This window comes from Schistocerca gregaria, chromosome X (genome assembly GCF_023897955.1).
Source record: "Schistocerca gregaria isolate iqSchGreg1 chromosome X, iqSchGreg1.2, whole genome shotgun sequence".
In the NCBI taxonomy this organism is placed as follows: Eukaryota; Metazoa; Arthropoda; class Insecta; order Orthoptera; family Acrididae; genus Schistocerca; species Schistocerca gregaria.
The window spans coordinates 409,787,755-409,807,649 of NC_064931.1; the positions used below are offsets into that span (position 1 = coordinate 409,787,755).

General features: G+C 42.6%; 1 protein-coding gene across 2 annotated transcripts in view; it reads right to left on the reverse strand.

The window, feature by feature from the left end:
- Positions 1 to 9,478: 9,478 nt before the first annotated feature.
- The window catches only part of LOC126298782 (kelch-like protein 5), a 269,167-nt gene continuing 258,750 nt past the window's right edge, over positions 9,479 to 19,895 (reverse strand). For both annotated transcript variants that reach the window (XM_049990242.1, XM_049990243.1), the window contains 2 exons: positions 17,387 to 17,611; positions 9,479 to 9,678 (listed from right to left, as the gene is read on the reverse strand). In XM_049990242.1, the coding sequence (XP_049846199.1) occupies positions 9,494 to 9,678; positions 17,387 to 17,611 (410 nt within the window). In that variant the 3' untranslated portion in view covers positions 9,479 to 9,493. The remainder of the gene's footprint in view (positions 9,679 to 17,386; positions 17,612 to 19,895) is intronic.

Here is a 19,895-nt window from a genome sequence, read left to right on the forward strand (position 1 = left end):
TGATAGAGACCGAAAGGAGTGCTGATGACGACGATGGCCTGCGATTCCTCATCCAAAGGCAATTGGTGATAGGCTTCTGCCAGGTCAATCTTAGAAAAGTACTCACCACCTGCCAGTTTAGCGAGAAGGTTTTCCTGTCGAGGAATGGCATAAGTTTCGCCCAAATACTGAGCGTTGCCCATAGCCCCAAAATCCCAACAAAGCCGAAGCGATCCATTGGGTTTCTTGATGACCACTAAGGGTGTTGCCCAGGCACTCTATTGTAGTGGCTCGATAACCCCCACAGCCTGGAGCCGATCGAGTTCCTGCTTGACGGCCGCACGCAAGGCTACCGGAATAGGCCAGGCCCGGCAAAAGTGAGGCCATGCGTTCGGCAGCAAAGTGATGTGTGCCTGGAAGTCAAAAGCGCAGCCCAGGTCTGCTGAAAATGGAGGAAAAGGACGCACACAGATCGTCTAGGTCCTGAAACGAACTGCACTTCATCTTAAACGGAAAAGCCAAACCGTGTAAACGCATCAAGTCCAAAAATGACCTAAACCTACGGGTGGTCCACCACAAAGAGGGTAAGGGGCCGGGGAACGTTTTTGTAGACGGTCATAATACAAAACTGTCCACGGAGAGGGATGGAACCGTCGCCATAGGCGACCAACCTCTGAGAGGGTGGGGACAAGTCTAGAGACCCGAGACGTGCATACGTCGTCAGATTGACCAATGAAACTGTGGCCCCCGTATCGACCTGGAAACTGACATCCTCGTTAAAGATGCGTAGGGTGAGCAATAACTTTTGAGCCGATGTGTCGGTCCAAGGGGCGACTACGTGTAAAGCATGGACAGCCCCCTGTTGCCTTGCAGGGGCAGGACGGGGGGCGGGTCGAGCGACTACGACAGACCGATCACAGGTGGCCTTCTTTCTCACAGAGCGAAAAGGTCTTCCAGCGATGGGGACAGTCAGCTCGAGTGTGGGCCGAGAAGCACTGGGGGCACGACGTGAGGGGGGCCACACAGGCGACGCCGAGGGGCGACAGCAGTTCAGACGCCACGGAAACGTCAGACAGCGAGGAATCTCAATGGCGTTGCTCTCTGTAGACTGCGCCCCATCGACGGTGCGAAGGAGTGGATCGGGAAGTGGACTAAACCGCTGCCACCTGGGGCCACGCCATGAGATGTTCGTTCACCGCTTGAGCAATTTCGAAGGAATGGGCAATACGCAGAATGTCTTCCAACGAGGGGTTGTCCAACTTTAACGCCGCAGTGCGAATCTTTGGATCAGGCGCCAGTTGAACGACCACATCCCGAATTAACGAATCTGCATATGACGCCTTGCACTGCTGATTGGTGCACACGAAGTTGCATTAGCAGCTGAGGCCTTGCAAATCCGTCACCCAGGAACGGTAGGACTGACCCGGCTGCTTGTGGTATTGATGGAATTCCAAGCAAGACGCAACCACGTGGTATCGCTGGGCATAATAGTTAGTTAGCAACACAGAGATCTCGTGAAAGGAGAGAGCCACAGGGTGCTAACTTGTGGAGCAAAAAAAAAAAACGTGTCCGGTGAGGCCCAAGACAAGAATAACGACCGCTGCAGAGAGTCATCCGACATCTGAAAGACCGTGAAATGTTGTTTCAGATGACGCAGGTACGTTTCCCAATCCTCTTTTGCGTCGCTCAATGGTGGGGATGACGGCGGACGTGGGAACGTGTCTGAAAGTGGGGTACTTGGAAGATGAGGTGGGAGGGAATTCCGCTTATTGACCCTGTCCGAGAGCAACTGCACCGATGTCTCTAAGACCTCCAACTGCTGCTGCTGCTGTCGCATGAGCTGCTGCTGTTGCTCTAAGAGAGTGAGTAATTTCTCTTCCATACTCCTATGTTCCGTTTACCTCGTCGCCAATGTAGTGACCAAAACCATCAGCAGGAACGCCTTGGGCTGCGGATCGGAGCCGCCAGGCGAGGAAGTCGCCGGCGGTGGAGCACGGACCACCAGGTAAACACAAGGACGAGTCGAAAGACAGACCAACGACAACAAACAACGACCCACAATGACCGACACTACAAGGAAGAGATAAACAACAGAGGCTTGTAGAAACCATAACACCAAATGCCAACAGTAAATCCTCTCGGAACCAGAGCCAGGCAAATGTCAAAAACGAGCAACGACCAGAACGCAGTACCGCCGAGATAGAGATGCAATCCAGAGGAGAACCAGACTGACTAGACTAGGGCAGAGCGGGTCCCTATATACGAAACCGGAGGGAGTGGCTATTGGCTGCGGTCTGCACGTGGTATAGTGGTGGCGCCCTCGCTGTGCATAAGAGCCGCTGCGGACATGGAGCCCACTATGGGCTGGCCATGTCCATTTGTTCTGGCGCGTGTTCGATTTCCACGGCGGGAGGTACTAGAGATGGTATGATAGAAAACGTCCACAAATAAAACATAGAACTAAATCTTCTGTTGAGGCATTGTTGCTCAACACCGAAGGTAGGGTGCTGGGAACGTAAAAATCCTGCTGCAGAGAGGCTAAAAGTGGGCAGCCCAACAAGATGTGGACTACAGTCATATGTGAGCCACAGTGACACTAAGGGAGCCCTCGCGATGGAGGAGGTAGCCATGTTTTAAGCTACCAGGAAGTTTCATATCAGCGCACACTCCACTGCAGAGTGAAAATCTCATTCTGGAGGTAGCCATGTGTTAGCCACGTATGGCCAATGCGGAGCCAACAGAGAACCATAGAGTCCCTGCAAGAGGCCTGCATGGATGTCTTCCACACATTCATAGTCTCCTTAAGGGCACGTAGTTTGTTGTGCATAATAATGATCACAGGTCAGTTACAGGGATGCCGATCTGCAGAAGCAGTTTCCGTGTAGCATGTTTGCAAGTTCATTTCCTGGGATTCCGACGTGGTCTGAGGTCCACACGAACACCACGGAACGACTGGACCGTTCCACGGCATGGATGGACTCCTGGATGGTCGCTACCAAAAGATGGTAGGGGTAGCAGTGGTCGATAGCTTGTAGGCTGCTCAAGGATTCAGTACAGAGAAGAAATGGCTCGCCAGGGCATGAACAGATGCACTCAAGAGCACTAGAAATGTCCGACAGCTCTGCAGTGAAAACACTGCAACCATCTGGCAAGGAGTATTGTTCAATATGTCCTCTACGAACATACGCGAGCTAACATGACCATCAGCCATCGAGCTGTCACTGGAAACAACCATGTGGTCCCAGTACATGTCAAGAATTGAGAGGAAGCGACAGCAGAGAGCTACAGGGTTAACTGAGTCCTTAGGACCATGTTAAACATCCAGGCGAAGTTTTGGCCTAGGTCTACACCAAGGAGGTGTATGTGACTGGACCTCGAGTATAGGTGGTAAAGGCAAGGACTCCACTTTCAGACAGAATCTCAATCTTAAGCCATGACCTGGGCCTCCGATGCGGGAGATGAACCGCCATGGATGAGAAAAGGAGACAGTAATTCGGATTCTCAGGAGAACTATGAATGTGTGCAACATAACTGGTGAGCAGTTGTGCACGCCTGATATTCAGTGGAGGGACTCCAGCCTCTGCCAGGATGCTGGTCACCGGACTCATCCTAAAAGCTTTTGTCACTATCTAACACCACAGTAGTGCACTGGGTCGAGTAGACGCAACTCTGAGGGTGCCGCCGAATCGTAAACCAGACTCCCATAGTCAAGGCAGGATTGAAGAAAGGCTCTGTGTAGCTGCAGCAACGTAGAATGATCTGCACCCCAGTTGGTGTTGCTCAGGCAGAGGAGGGCGTAGACGTGCTGCCAGCACTTCCACTTCAGCTGACGAAAATGAGGAAGCCACATCAATCGGGCATCAGAAATCAGTCCTAAGAATTTGTATGTCTCCACTATAGTAAGTGGATCAAAGTTCTGGTTCTGGATGAACAGTACAATGCAGACAGAAGTGCACGACACACGTCTTTGCGGCTGACAAATGGAAGTCGTGGGCTAAACCCCATGACTGTGCCTTGTGGATGGCTCCCTGTAGGTGCCGCTTAGCAACACCAGTACTGGAGGAGCAGTGCAAAATGCAGAAGGTGTCTGCATACAGAGAAGGTGAGACTCACAGCCCGACAGCTGCTGCTAGACGTTAACTGCCACTAAAAATAGAGGTACACTCAATACTTTCCCTTGAATATTGGGGGGGGGGGGGGGGGGGGGGGAAGAGAACTATGGGAGGCACCAACTTGGGCACAGAAAGTATGGAGCAATAGGAAATTCTGGATTAAAATCAGGAGCAGGCCCCAGAGACCCCACTCGTATAATATGTCACTAGGTCATGTCGTATGCTTTCTGCAAATCAAAAAAGACAGCAACCAGGTGTTGGCATCTGGAAAAGGCTGTTCATATGGCAGACTTGAGGGAACTAGATTATCAATGGTAGAGCAACCATGACTGAAACCACCCTGGTATGGAGCCAGTAGGCCATGTGACTCCCAGGTCTCAACACAACTGCCGACTTATCATATGTTTTAACAGCTTACAAAGAACGTTGGTGAGTCTGATAGCTATCCACATCAAGCAGGTTTTTACCTGGTTTGAGCACTGGAATCATGGTGCTCTCGCACCACTGTGAAGGTAAGACGCCATCACACCTGTTCTGGTTGAAGATGACGAGATGTCACTTGTAGTTGGATGAGAGATGTTTGAAGATCTGACTGTGGATCCGATCTGACCCAGGAGCTGTGTTGGGGCAATGTGCAAGGATGCTGATGAGCTCTCACTCTGTAAATGGAGCATTATAGGGTTCACTGTGACATTCAGTGAACGAGAGGGCTTCCTTTCCATCTGCTGTCTGAGGGCGCAAAATGCTGGGGGATAATTCTCCAACATGGAGGCTCAAGCATAGTGCTCAGCAAAGTGCTCGGCCATTGCGTTTGTGTCGGTAGATAACACGCCACTAACATTAATGCCAGTAACACCTGTCAGTGTCTGGTACCCACAAACACATCTGATCTTCGTCCAGACTTGGGAAGGTGACACATGGCACCCAATGGTCGAGATGTACCTCTCCCAACACACCTGTTTCCGTCTTTTTATAAGCTGGCGAATGCGGGCACGGAGCCGTTTAAAAGCTAGCAGGTGCTCTAGGGAAGGGTGCCGCTTTTGTCACTGTAGAGCTCACCGATGCTCTTTAATGGCCTCAGTGATTTCCAGCGACCACCAAGGTACTGACTTTTGCCGGGGGCACCCTAAAGAACAAGGGATTGTGTTTTCCACAGCAGAAACAATCTTTCTAGTGACCTGCTTAACTACCACATCAATGGCACCATGTGGGGGAGATTCAACGGTGACAGTGGAGGTGAAAGCTTCCCAGTCTGCCTTGTTTAAAGCCCATCTTGGTAGACATCCAGGGGAATGGCACTGGGGGAGTGACAGGAAGATGGGTAAGTGGTCAGTACCACATGTCATCGTGGGTTCTCCAGTGGTCAGATGGGAAAGAGTCCTGGGCTGCGGAGGGATAAATCAATGGCCGAGTAAGTGCCATGAAATGTGTGGCGGCTCCAGTATTTAAGAGGCAGAGGCCAAGTTGAGACAGGAAAGTTTCGACATCTCTGCCTCGACCAGTAAGCACAGTGCCATCCCACAAGGGGGTTGTGGGTGTTAAAATCTCCCAAATGTAGGAAAAGTTTAGAGAGTTGATGAATCAGTGCAGCCAATGCAATCAGGGGTACTGCACCAACTGGAGGAATATATATGTTGCAGACAGTTATTTCCTGTGTCGTCCTTATCCTTACAGCCACAGCTTCAAGATAGGTTTGAAGTGGCATAGGTTCACTGAATACTGAGTTCAGGACACAGACGCAAACTCCACCTGACACACTATTATAGTCAATATGGTTCTTGTAATATCCCCTACAGCTGCGAAGGGCAGAGGTTCGTATTGCCAGGAATCAGGTTTCCTGGAAGGCAATGCTTAAAGCAGGTGTAAAGCTTAACAGTTGCCATAGCTCAGCCAGGTGGTGGAAAAACCACAGCAATTCCATTGGAGTGTGACATTATGGGAAGGCATTAAGCATGTAAGGAGGCAGGTTACACCTCAGGATCACCTGCTGCCACCAATTGAGTATTTGTATCCATTCCCATTGTGATGAGGCATCAGTGAGATTTAAGTCTTTCAGGTGACGCAGAGATCTCCACCTCATCCTCAGATGCAGAACTGGTAGGGTATGGTGGTGTTGGGGCCACTGGAGGGTCCTTTTTCTTAGCAGACTTCTTTCTTTGCTTGTCCTCTCACTTCTCCTTATGAAGTAGCTTCAAAAAATGGCTCTGAGCACTATGGGATTTAACTGCTGAGGTCATCAGTCCCCTAGACCTACTTAAACCTAACTAACCCAAGGACATCACACACATCCATGCCCAAGGCAGGATTCAAGCCTGCGACCGTAGCAGTTGTGCGGTTACAGACTGTAGCACCTAGAACCGCAAGGCCACCCTGGCCAGCGAAGTAGATTCAGGCATGGAGGAAGACAGTGAAGCTCTTCATCCAGCAGCTTTTGGCTCCTTTAGCGACTGGCGAGTGTCCGCTGTGGCATTAATGGGGACCTTGGGAGAGAGGGTCCCAGGGACGCCTTCCGCACAAGCTGGGGGGGAGGGGACTGTGTGTGTGTTATCTACCGACACAAACGCAATGGCTGAGCACTTTGCTGAGTACTATGGTTGAGCCTCCATGTTGGAGAATTATTCCCCAGCATTTTGCACCCTCAGACAGCAGATGGAAAGGAAAGCCCTCTCGTTCACTGATGTACCCTGTGTTTGGAGGAGCCTTGCTCCCGAAGTAGGTACTTTGGGAGCAACAGAAGGAGGTTATCCACCCTACCACCAAAGGGACAGATGTATTCTGGAGGCCCCCACTGTTTGTGGCACAGAATGTGGTATGACTGGTACTTATTATGATGGTGATGGTTATGTAGCTATAGCGTATGTGGATGTCAACTGAACGGGTTGTAATCATTCAAATTTACGTTTAGCCTCATGGTAAGTCAATTGGTTGAGGGACTTTTACTCCATGATTTTCTGTTCTTTTTGGAGTACTGTGCAGTCTGGCAAGCAGGGGGAGTGCCGCTCTCCGCAGCCGATAGAAGTGGGAAGATGTGCACAGGGATTATTTGGATGCAGTGGACATCCGCAGTCTTCACATGTAGCATTGGAAGTGCAGCAGGAAGACGTGCCCAAATTTCCAGCACATAACGCACTGCATAGGAGGAGGGACTATGGTTTAATGTCACAGTGGTAAACTATCACTTTGACCTTTTCAGGCAATGAATCACCCTCAAAGGCCAAGATGAAGGCACCGGTAGCAACCTCATTGTCTTTTGGTCCCCTGCAAACATCATTGTCTTTTGGTCCCCTGCAAACACGCTGGATGAAATAAACACCCCACCATTCTAGATTGGCGCAGAGCTTGTAGTCAGACTGCAAGAGGTGGTCGCAACGCAAAATAATCCCCTGGATCATGTTGAGGCTTTTATGGGGGGTGACGGAAACAGGAATATCACCCAGCTGGTCACAAGCGAGTAACATCCAGGATTGGGCTGGGGGTGGTGTATGAATCAAGACTGCACTGCTTCTCATCTTGGACAGCGCTGTCACTTCCCCAAACTTATCCTCAATATGTTCAACAAAAAATTGAGGTTTCATAGGTATAAAGGAGTCCCCATCCATTCTGCTACAGACTAAATACTGAGGCGAATATGACTTATTTCTGTAGCCCCACATTCCTCCCATGGTGTAGTGAGGGAAGGAATCAATTTAGGGTCATATCTGTCAGCACTGTACTCGATCTTGCCCTTCTTAGAGGCTGATGGTATCGTACGATCACCAATATGAGATGACTTAGTCCGCTTCACTGCGTGTCATCCGCCCTGATGCTACCCACTCCGATCAGGGGCTCTTCCCACGCGTGCCACCCAGCCACAGCAAAGGCCACCTGGTATGCTGGCTGTTACCGGGAGTCCTGATGCCCCAGGAAGACCGGCATCTACTCCTTGGCATACGTGGGGAGTTGACAGCTCAGGCATCAGCAGTGCAATCCCTGTGTTGTCAGGGGGCTACCACCAAATGGGTACATGACGGCCTCACCACAACAGACTGGCTACCGTACTGGATATTGGGAACAGAGAAATCCATTACTGTCATGAGGGTGAAAGAGGACAGGAGACAACAACAGAAGATGACATAACCCAGAAAGTGTCCTGGCCCAAATTGTTGAATTGCAGGTGGAGATGCAAAGCCTTGACAAGAGGTTCAGGAGATCGAATCTAAGGGCACTATGGGTAACTCGTGCACCACGTAAGGCATCCTTCCCAATATTGCCCGCACTTCTGTAGAATTTGGAAAGTGGCAGGTCAAACCATAAAATGGGACCTGAACTTAAAGGGCTAAAAAGTGAGAGACTCCTTTTACTCACCTCTTACGACAGGCAGGGATACCTCCGTCCTGTTCTAGCCCCAAGACCCACAAGGGGAGGCATATTTGAGCAATGTCTTAAATTCAATGCAAAATTGCCTAAGTAGGAGAATACATGAGGTAGCAGAAAATTTGGGATCAAAATAAGATTTTTTGGTTTAGGATATATACAACATCATGACAAACTGTAAGGAAAAATACATGGGATGAGGACAGGATTACAAAACATGGCAAAAAAATCATCATTCCATCAGGAACAAAATGTCTGCTTACAAAGTTACATTGGCTATTAAAACAAATGAAAAGTTTGAAGAACAAAATGTTGAACTAACACCAAATTTTCCAACTTTTGTACTTCCACTTATTCATATACATACCAAAAAAAATTAGCTAGGAAAGTTCTGAGCTTAAAGAACAGGTTATGGCAACTATAACTTTAATATTTTCCCAAGTCGAGTGTCAGGATAATAGAAAAGTGCAGTCACCTAAAATTAGAATTATTGCATATTATAAGCTCTTTCATTGGTGTGAAGGTATTTTCACATGAACAAAGGCAATTACAGAAACACAGTAACTCAATCGTAAGTACATTTTTACTCTGTAATGAGCCACCAGAGACTATACGCCCCTTATAGCATAAATTCAGAAAATATTCCTGAACAACCTGTAAAATTTTGTCAGTTGAATATGGGTTCGCTCTGTATAAAGTACACTCATTTAAACAATCATAATGTAACTGTATATTCACAGATGAAATGTGTTAGTTTTAAAATAAGTTGTCATAATCTACATCACAGTTATATATTAGAAATACTATCACTGGGACAGAAACATTACTAACAAGTTCATGAACAATAAGTTTCAATGACTAAGTTTCAATGACTTTCTGCTCTCAGTAGAAAAAATTATTAGGCTGTGCATAACAGTTTTCTAACAAAATATTAACAGAATCCATATTAGTAGTTAAACTCCTCACATGAATCCTGCACAACAGTTTTATCTCTCCTTATTAATGGATCTTCCTCACAATAAATAATACTTGTCTCGTATGAAGCATTTTCATTTTAAAAGTAAAACATACTTAGAATTTAATACTGCTACCCCAACAGTGGACCGCTGAGTGGACATCGAGGCTACAAAACTCCACTGCCGAGCTTGTGGATCCCATCTTTCCACTGTATTAAGGTAGCTCCAGCCATCGTGACCACCTACAGCATACAGTGGTCCTTCTAGAACAGCAACACCTGTCAAAAGAATGTATTCATTTTAGGTCAATAGTATATTACTGACTTCTGATCACTATGAGCTGATAGATGTGTATAATGGGCAGTCAAATGAAAATGAGCCAGATAGGAAGTATTATTTTAAAATTAATCACTATAACTGTTAATACATTTATCTGATGGCAAGACAGGTACAAGTCAGTTCATACCATCCAGAGAAAAAGTTCGCAGTTGTCAACAGAACTAAGATTGCATTCAGGCAGCCACCTCTTTGTCCAAAGCAAATCTATGGCCACGAATGTCTTCTCTTCAGAATGAGCCCACATGTTGCCAAGATCGTTTTGTCTACGCTGAACAAGTTAGACATAGGTTCCACCTTTTATGCAAAAACATTCTTTTCTCTTGTTACTCAAACATGTTTCAGCATCTCTGTGCCATGTTTTGTTTATTGAAAACTGTACAAAGAGAACATATTTTAGGTTTTAATTAATCAACGATGTCAGGCCTAAAGACAGGTTTTGTTCATTTTTGTTCTTCCCGTGATTTTACTTTATATGGTTTGTCAGGATTATATGCATGGTATCCTGCAGTGATAGCTTATCTGCCAACCAAATTATGTAAATGTGAATTTTATTGGCAAGTTAACACATTCCTTGATTTATAAAAAAAACTTTATTTTGGTATGGTAAAATGTTTTGTGTATATATTTGTTATTACTCACAGTTTGTTGTGGCTGATCCTTCTTTTGCATTCTGAGGGCACTACACACACACACACACACACACACACACACACACACACATTACTGTAGCTTGTGTAATGTGTGTGTGTGTGTGTGTGTGTGTGTGTGTGTGTGTGTGTGTGTGTGTGTAAGCTCCTTTAGGCATTTGTGTTGCCTTTTCTGCAAGGTTCTTTTAATGTGTTAAATAATGTGCCTTTACAGAGTACACGACACCATACAGGTAATTCTGAAAAACCATATAATGTAAAATCATGGTAAAAACAAATACAAGAAGAAACTGTATTTAGGCCTCACTTTGTTAGATCAGTTACAACTTAAAATATGTTTACTGTTTACAGTTTTCAATAAATAAAACCTACTGATGATGGCACAGAGGTACGAAAACATGTTTGAGTAACAAGAGTAACAACAATATTTTTGCATAAAAGTCAGAACCTATACCCAATAATTTTAACTGCACGCAAGTGGGGGGGGGGGGGGGGGGTGTTATAACCTTTAATCACCAATAATTGCGTGGATATTCAAACACTCTCACTTAGGAACAATAGCTGGTTACATGATATCAACTCGGTATCTCTTATTCGACTGCCGTGCCGTGCCATGCGGCCGGCGCTGTTCGTAGCTCGGTGGCATTCCCGCGCTCAGCCGAGTTGCGGAGCGCCTCTATCGCCGTCTGCACGTACTGTCGTGGCGGCTCTGTTAAATGTCGTGGCACTGTCATAACAGGGGGAACACACACACACACACACACACACACACACACACACACACACACACACACACACACACACAAAAGCAGAAGATTTGCTGGGAAGCCCTTACACATCCTCTATACAGTCCCCATCTCTTCCCATGCGATTTCCACATTTCTGGAGCTGTGAAGAGAAACTCCAGATGAAGAGGTGCATGCTTGGATACAATCACTCTTCTGTAGGCAACCATGAACATTTTTCCATGAAGGTATTGACTATCTTGTCTGCCAGTGGGATAAATGTATTAACAGTTATGGCGATAAAACTTTTTAAATAATAAATAGTTTACTTACTTTTTCCATCTGTCTCATTTTCACTTGACTGCACCTTATATGTAAGCAGTGTTGATTAGCTCACGGACCATTAGCAGAATTTTACAGGTATGTATACCAAACTCCTATACAGGGTAGTAAAACCAAGGATTCTGGCTTAACCTTCCACATGCCCAAGCTTATCAAAGAATGACATAGTTAACCTACAAAATAGGAACTAGTTTTTTGAGGATCTGGTACCAGTTACCACCTCACACTGAACACCAATGAGAGATGCTTTTTACTTGTTTTACAGCACATCTCAGTTTTATTTACATTAAATTGCTGCGAAATACTGTCTAGATTATGTGATAATACAAATACAGAAGCTTCTTGAAAATGAAGAAACTTATGCACTGATTAAGTCCATCAAATGAAAACCAGTGTCTGTGAGTGAATCTGTTCAAGTAGACTCAACCATTTTGCTAGTGAATATGCTGCTGAAAGCTCTTCCATACACAGGTATCTAGACTTAATAAGGATAATACTTTTGATTGAAAATGAGAATATGGATACTCTTTACCTAGCATTACAACAGAAGCATAGAACAAAACTAATACGAGGGTGGTTTGGTAAGTCTGGTAAAAAAGCAATAATAAGAGTTTATTTCGTAAGCAATTCACCTTGCTTCTCAACATGATCTGCTTTGAGGAATATATACTTGGTCCAGTGAACCTCCAGCTTTTTCATACAGTTAAAAAAAACAGGTTCTGATAAACTCTGCAAAGTACTCATTGACTGCAACTATCACTTCCCCATCTGATGAAAATTCCTTCCCCGCAAGCCATAGTTTCAAGTTAGGGAACAGGAAGATGTCACCTGGGGTTAAGTCTGGTGAATAGGGTGGATGAGGATCCAATTCAAAGCCCAATTCATGCACTTTCACCATTGTTATCACTTATGTGTAGGACACCTAGTGAAAGAGCACTTTATTGTGTGTCAACCTTTGTTTGTTATCAGCCAACGTAAGTTTCAAATGATCCAACTATGAAGCATAATATGGTCCAGTTACAGTTCTGCCATTTTTCAAGTAAGTAATGATAATTACTCCTTGGGAATCCCAGTGGCCATCACCTTATCAGCTGACAAAATAGTCTTTGCCTTGTTTGGCGAACTTTCCCCACCCACTGTCCATTATTGTGACTGCTGTTTTGACTCCCGTGTGTAATGATGGATCCAGGCTTCACCAACAGTCACAAATCGCTGCAAGAAGTCTTGCAGCCTGTGATTAAACATTACCAGACATTGTGCTGAAATGCCGTGTCAGATGTGCTTTTGGCCAACTGTGAGCAATCGCAGCACCCACCTCACACACCACTCTTCCATAGCCAATACTCCATGCTAATATTATGCACACACTCAGTCGAGATGCTTGCAATCCCACCAATCTCATGAATTTTTATTTAGTGGACTTGCATTACCATATCATGGATTTTGCCAATAGTTTCCTTTTTGGTGGCCTTAATTGGACAGCCAGAGTACACTTCGTCCTCAGTGCTTGTCCAATTACATTTAAATTAATTAATCCTTAAGTAAATGGTCTTCAATGATGGTGCACAGGCCAAGTGAACTTCATCCAATTCTGTTTTGATTTGTGTGGCAGCCCAATCTTCAAGTGAAAATATTCAACAGCAGCATCAAACTCTGTTTTCTCCTTTTTCAATAGCAGTCAACACACTGTCCAGTTCATATCGCTGTTAACAGTGAGCTGTATGTGTTACATTGCTGAAATTCTTTATATTGTCCTTGGAACAACCAAGCTCACTAACCATAAAGACATAACAAAAATGTTCCATTCTTTCATGGAAATTTAACGCACTTGTCAAAACACCGTCATATAATTCAAGTGTTTTAGATTCCTAATGTCATACAGAAAGGAAAGCTGCAAACTTTTTCACAATTAATGATGATGTCTGTTTCTTTTTTGGTCTATTGGCTACATCTGGACTGATTTATTCTGATCATGAAAATTAAGTCAATGTGTGGGCAACAGGCTGTAGAAGTGGAGAAATATTTTTAACACAACGTAGAAGCAAGAACACAACGTATCTTATTATACAATGCACACTGTTCCTAAATAAACACCTTCCTATGTAGTTTATACTGTTAACATACAACAGTGCAGTGGACCACCTGGCTAGAAGGTTCAAACACAGGTGGAAAAATTTAGGGATGATTAAACGTTATTGGCTACCCCCTTTACAGACAAACAATCCAATCTCTATTAACTGATCTAAGGAAACGATGGTAAATTGAAGCTGGTTGGCTGAATGAGGTTGATCTCATTCCTACCAAATGTACTTACAATTAGTTAACCACTGGGCCATCTCAATCCCTGGTGAAGGAGTGTTATCACCATGAATGGGTTAGACCCAGAACTACTCAGCAGTGCTTTGCAGAGTGAGTGGATTGACACTTGTTTTTATCTGCCAGATGGGTAGAGTAAGCTCACAGCTCCCCCTAGTGTTATTGAAGAGGAATAAGCTGTGGGCTGGAATCTTGTATCGCACTGTCCCTCTATCATCTACATCATGCTACAGCAGAATTATTCAACATACAACACAGATACAACTGTACAATCACTAATAGGTCTAAGGAAGGTACTGCAAAGCCTCTTCACTTGAATCACGTCACAAAAAGCAGAGAGAACTTTCCGCATTGGTAGCAACTGGTACAGAACTAAATAATTTTAGACAGAATAAAAGATAAGCACCTATTTCTCTAATTCACCAATGTTTTACTTATTTCTGTGCTGACTGACACTGTTGTGTACAAGCCAGCAACTCTTCTCCTTGCTGCTGCTGCCTCCATCTTGTCAATAGCAAACTAATTTTAAGTATATGAGTAGTGCGTTATCCACCTTGACTTATCAACCTTTATGTGAATGTTATGGTAACAATGATCTCTGTCAGAAGCTGAAAACTGTGCTAGCACACAGTATTATTGGAAGTCTAATTACCTTATTTGTAAGATGAGGATTCTCCCCAAATTCATCATTCAAAAACAGAAGTACAAGCTCATCTCACATTCACAAAGCTTGGGTTGCTATGGTCAATGAGGGGGTCATCTTACATTTGCAGATAAAGCTTTGGTAGTTTCCATCACAAGCAGAAATTTCAGAAGGGTGGGATGTGATGCAGTGGCACCAGCTTGCACACAGGGTAGTGGCAAACAGGCAGTAAATTTTGTCATGCTGCCAACCATGGTAATGCGTTCCATGTACCATGCTTAAAAATAAATAAATAAATTCAGAACTGGACTGACTTTACCAATGGACAAATAATCGGCAATAACATACATTTCTACAGGGGACAAATTAATTCTAACATAAATACCTTTGCACATAAAACATGAAACACAGCACAACAAAGGAAATGTCAGGTTCAACAATGGCAACAAAGTATCTGTTTCTCAATAGCAATTTTGATTTTCAACATTGGCAATAAATGAGGAAGTGAACAGTTAGCCTGAATTGGTGATTCACCACCAAAGCTCAGAAAAAATAACATATTATTGTTATTCAGTTTGCTTAATGCTGTAAGTGGTGTGTATATTAGTAATTGATAATTAATGCAAATCACAGGCATGACCATTGAGAAATGTAGATCTATGAGTCTGCAGTTGACAATTGGTTCACACAGACAACATGACACTGATTTTAAGTTCATAACCACAAACAGCTGAACAGCAGGAAAAAAATTCTATGTCCCACAAGCAAATCATGGCAAATTAAGAATAAATTCAAGGTCACCAATTCTAGATGCCAGTCTTTCAAGAGATGACATCATGAAACATCTCATGCATTGGAGCAGCAGGTTGTTCAGAATGTGCAAAAGAAAGACAATTTAGGCTTTCCAATTACTTAAGAAATTATCCAAACAAAGACATTGGAAATAAAGAGGAATTCTCCAACAGCATGCATTGCAGAATTCAAAGGAAGTACGAGCTGGTGTGTGGAGATGATGATGATGATGATGATGATGCATACATAATGACACAGAAAAACACTAGCTCAGTGACTTAAACTGGTGTTTGATGAAAAACTGCTTGTTTATCAGCATCATATAATGTATCTAAGATAAAACCACAACTTTTAATCATATGGAATGTTGAACTATTTTTAAGCAGATTTTAAGATCTTTCATAAATAAATCAGTCAATAAATTTGGCTAACCAGAACACATTAAAAATAAAACATTCTGAAGTAGTCTCATAAAAAAGAAGGTGGTCATCTTATATTCAGATAAATACACCATTCATAAACATTTGCTCGCCTATCTATGAAAAACTACACCAATACTGCTTGCAGGAAAATGGGTGCCTCTATCCTTCAGTACTCAGGGATACTATTTTCAGTACTGAGCAACTTTTATTGGCACCTGAAAAGCAGGTAATAACAGTGAGGTGACATGTAAACAAAGAAAATCAACTTATAATGTCATCTGATTTCATATGTAAGCACTCTTTGTGTAACCTACCATACTGGAAAACTACACAAAAACATTGAAAATAAGACTGATTCGTTTTCCCCGTAACATGGAAATGGATCACTTATTCCAGAGACACATTGTACAGTAATACTACCTACTGTGTCACCTCTACCTCTAAAAGTGTGTAGCAGAAATTGTGTAGTACCCCATAAATTCAGCATGGTGGAAACAGCTGATAGTGGAACTTTGTTTTAACAAAGTTTATAGAAAAAGATAGTGCAACACTGTAAATTCAAATAAAGCTGATGCCTGATAAATAAAATCATTACCCAAAAGAACACACACAGTTATTACGCATTACTGAATAATTTTGTAAGTGTATTTTAATTTCACTGAACACAAATACATAATCTTAGCATTTTCTCAAAGAGAAAAAACTGAAGCTTTTACACTGGCTTTAGGTGCCTTCAATGTGAGTTCCACATGTATAATGAATGACAGTCCGATGGTAATCTCTATAGGATGAAATCCTCTCAGGTAAATTTGGTGCAATTTTTGTAATGGCTATGATACAGCATATTTTCGTTTCTGACATCACTGGAATTGAAGGGCTGTAAATACTCTCCTTGATGGAAGTCCAAAAGAACTGAGAGTCTGGTGGCCATGAGCAAAAATTTCGTGTTTCTATCAAAGAACCTGATTGATTTAGGTAAGGTAGTAAGTTAGTTGATATGTCAATGTGTCCTGGGATAACTTTCTTGAAAGAAGCTGGGATAAACATGTTGCTTTTAAATAGCACAAATTTGCTTACTTTTGTACTATCACATTTAATTTCAGATCCCCTAATTCTAATATTAAAGCCTTTGACTTTCAGAAATAAATTACAACAAACCCTCTTCTTTTCCAGTAATGGCCATAAGTGTCTCACAAAATGCCTGACATTATGGGCATCATACGGTGTTGCAATGTGTGTACCTTTGCAGTTTTGACAGTAATACACAGCACTTGCTTTCACACATTCTTACTGACTGTTGTATTTGTAACAATTTGCTCACTCCCCATGATGATTTTCTGTACATTCTGCAAGGAATTTGGTTACATTTATTGACTGTATCTCCATTTACAAATGTCTCATATCACATTCTTTCATTGTGACAATGCATCCTCTGTCACAAATTTGTTCTAAGACAGACATCACAATAGGAGAAGAACGTCCAAATTGCTACAAAATGTCTGCTGAACTGCAACACTGTCACGTATTTTGATCTAGTGTTGATAATGAGAAGCACGAGTTACAAAATTAGCCAGTAATCTACAATCACTCGATCAATGTAAGTTGTATGTGTAATAATTAATGATCTCCAATCGTAAATACAAGTTATGAATTTTCACACAATTCTAAAGAACTATGGTGTCTTTTGGTTTAGGCACATCAACTCTCAGCAAAACAAGCAATGTTATTACCATTATTATGCACTCTAAACACATAATTACCTAAACCATGACGATGTGTGGCCATAGGAGGAAGCACATCCCATGTCCTTGCTCTAAAGTCGAAACATTCTGCTGTGTTTAAGGTTTTTAATCCATCGCGACCCCCAACAACATACAGCCTTCCATCAATCACCGCCACACCAAACTGTAGTCGTCGGCAGTTCATGTGACCTACATTTGACCATTTGTTTGAGCGCAAGTCGTATTTTTCTACACATGTCAACCCTGTAAACAAATACAACAAACATTAGTTGTATTGGACAAAATAATGAGAAGCATAACTGACAGTGGAACATATACTGCAAGCAATCCTTACTTGAGAACATTTTCACACCAAAAGCAATAAAAGACATGAAGAAATCTGGCAGGGGGAGTGGAAAGAAAAAAAAGAAAAAAAAAAGAAAAGAAAAAACATAACAAACAATGCCCACTATTCAGTCCACAGAACCCACCATACAAGTTAGTGTTTCAAGTCACTTCCAAATCTCATTAGGTGTTTCAAAGTACTGTTATTTTCCTCTGGCCAGAAAGTGCCAAAATAACACTTCCAATATACTGTACAGCAGTTCAAAACTAATTGCCTTAAGCACTACAGTATTTCCAAACTAAGTTTCACCACTAATAGATTATTGGACATTAGTATTATTGTAAATGAAAATTTTTATCAATTAGTTATTTACATCTTTAATGGATCATAATTGCAGCCTCTCACTATCATGTAGAAAGCTGCAATTTTACAATACCAACACCACAGGTTTCCACTCTACTCCAACTGCACAATGTACTCACAGCCTCAGTATTAACTATTCGCTGCTGCTAAATGGATGTTCAGTGCCAACTCAGTTTGGGGATGTCTCTTGTAATTTTGTAGTCTGTGCTCGTCCACTTGGTGCATGTATGCTGGCTCTAAGTCAATACACCAGTAGACATTACTGTAGCTTGTGAAAATTAAAGTACTAGTTGTTAAAAAAATTATTCGAAAGAATTTCGATACTTACATTTTTCCAAGTTATTCTGGTCTAATTTTTAAATTAGCAGGAAATAGGAAAATCATTTTAATCAATTGTATTAGTTTCAGCTATCATCTAACACTATAGTATCAATATTTAAGTAATTAAATTAACTCTCTCTCTCTCTCTCTCTCTCTCTCTCTCTGTCTGTGTGTGTGTGTGTGTGTGTGTGTGTGTGTGAGAGAGAGAGAGAGAGAGAGAGAGAGAGAGAGAGAGAGAGAGAGAGAGAGAGAGAAACTGTTTACTGGACTGCCTTCTTTCAGGGAAAACTGTTTATCAAATTTAATGTGGCTCACATACAAAAGCAACTTTCATTTAAAACTAAAGTCCTATCATCAAACTGCAGCCCCGTCACGTTCACCAACATGGAAATATACAAAGCCTGTAGCATTTTTGTATAAATTATTGCTAACAATGGGAAGGCATCAGACACAGTCTATAGAAACAAAGAACTTTTAAGACAGTTTGGCTCATTAAACCTAACTACTACACTTTTGAGAAAACCAGCACTGAGGTACGCAATTTGACTCAGAACTGATGGAATTGACAGGTAATTGAAAACTGAACACTTTTTAAAATCAGACACAGGGATTACAAATATACTTTCATAAAGATGCAGAAAAGACTCTTTTACAACTGCCATTTAAACACTCAAAGTTAACATCCTTCAGCAAAAGAAGTTTTGTCTAAGCAACCAAAGCACTTGGCTGGGGAATGAAAGACCTGGGTTCAATTCCTACAAGCTTTCTGCAGTTCATTTTCCATGTGATTTTTCTCTGTATCAAAATTATTGGGTTAATAAGGTAGGTAAATCAATAAACAATGTAGATCAATGAAATTCTTAGAGAACTTTGATTAGTGAAGAATTAAAGTTTTAATTCTTGTTGAATGAAAACAAGTCCTAGGAGAACTGTTCCAAATTTGTCAAAGGGACCACAGACAACTGGCCAAGGAATGCTTTCTTTATAACAAGGCTTGGGATAGGAAGTACACAGGTACAGGAATCCAGGTATGTTCTCCTTGTTGCCTGTTCACTATTGGCTAGGGTGAGGGTTTCCAGCAGGAACTGTACACAAGACAAATAGAAGGTGGTGTTCTGCACCCTTAGCCTGTTGCAAATCTTGATCACACTTGGTGAGTGAATTTTATCACATAACATGAAAAATAAAATTTGTTTTGTGAAACAATACACCGATCTTCCGTAAGTAATCTAAGCCTTGTGTGGTATGTAATTTGTAGTACAACACAGTTTTGTTTATGTAATTATATCAGGCTGTTTACTGTCACTATCTACTTGCAGAGTTTTAATAATGGAGGATGCACAGACTTCAACTACATGTAAAATAAATACTTGTGAGCAAGCCACAAGCGGGAAGAGAACAACACTGTGTTTTATTTATGCAAGAATTGCACAACGGATGTATTATCCACGAATTATTTGAAGCAAGCAATACAAGTTTTTGGCATTCCAAATTGATAGGAGCACCTATCACTGGGTG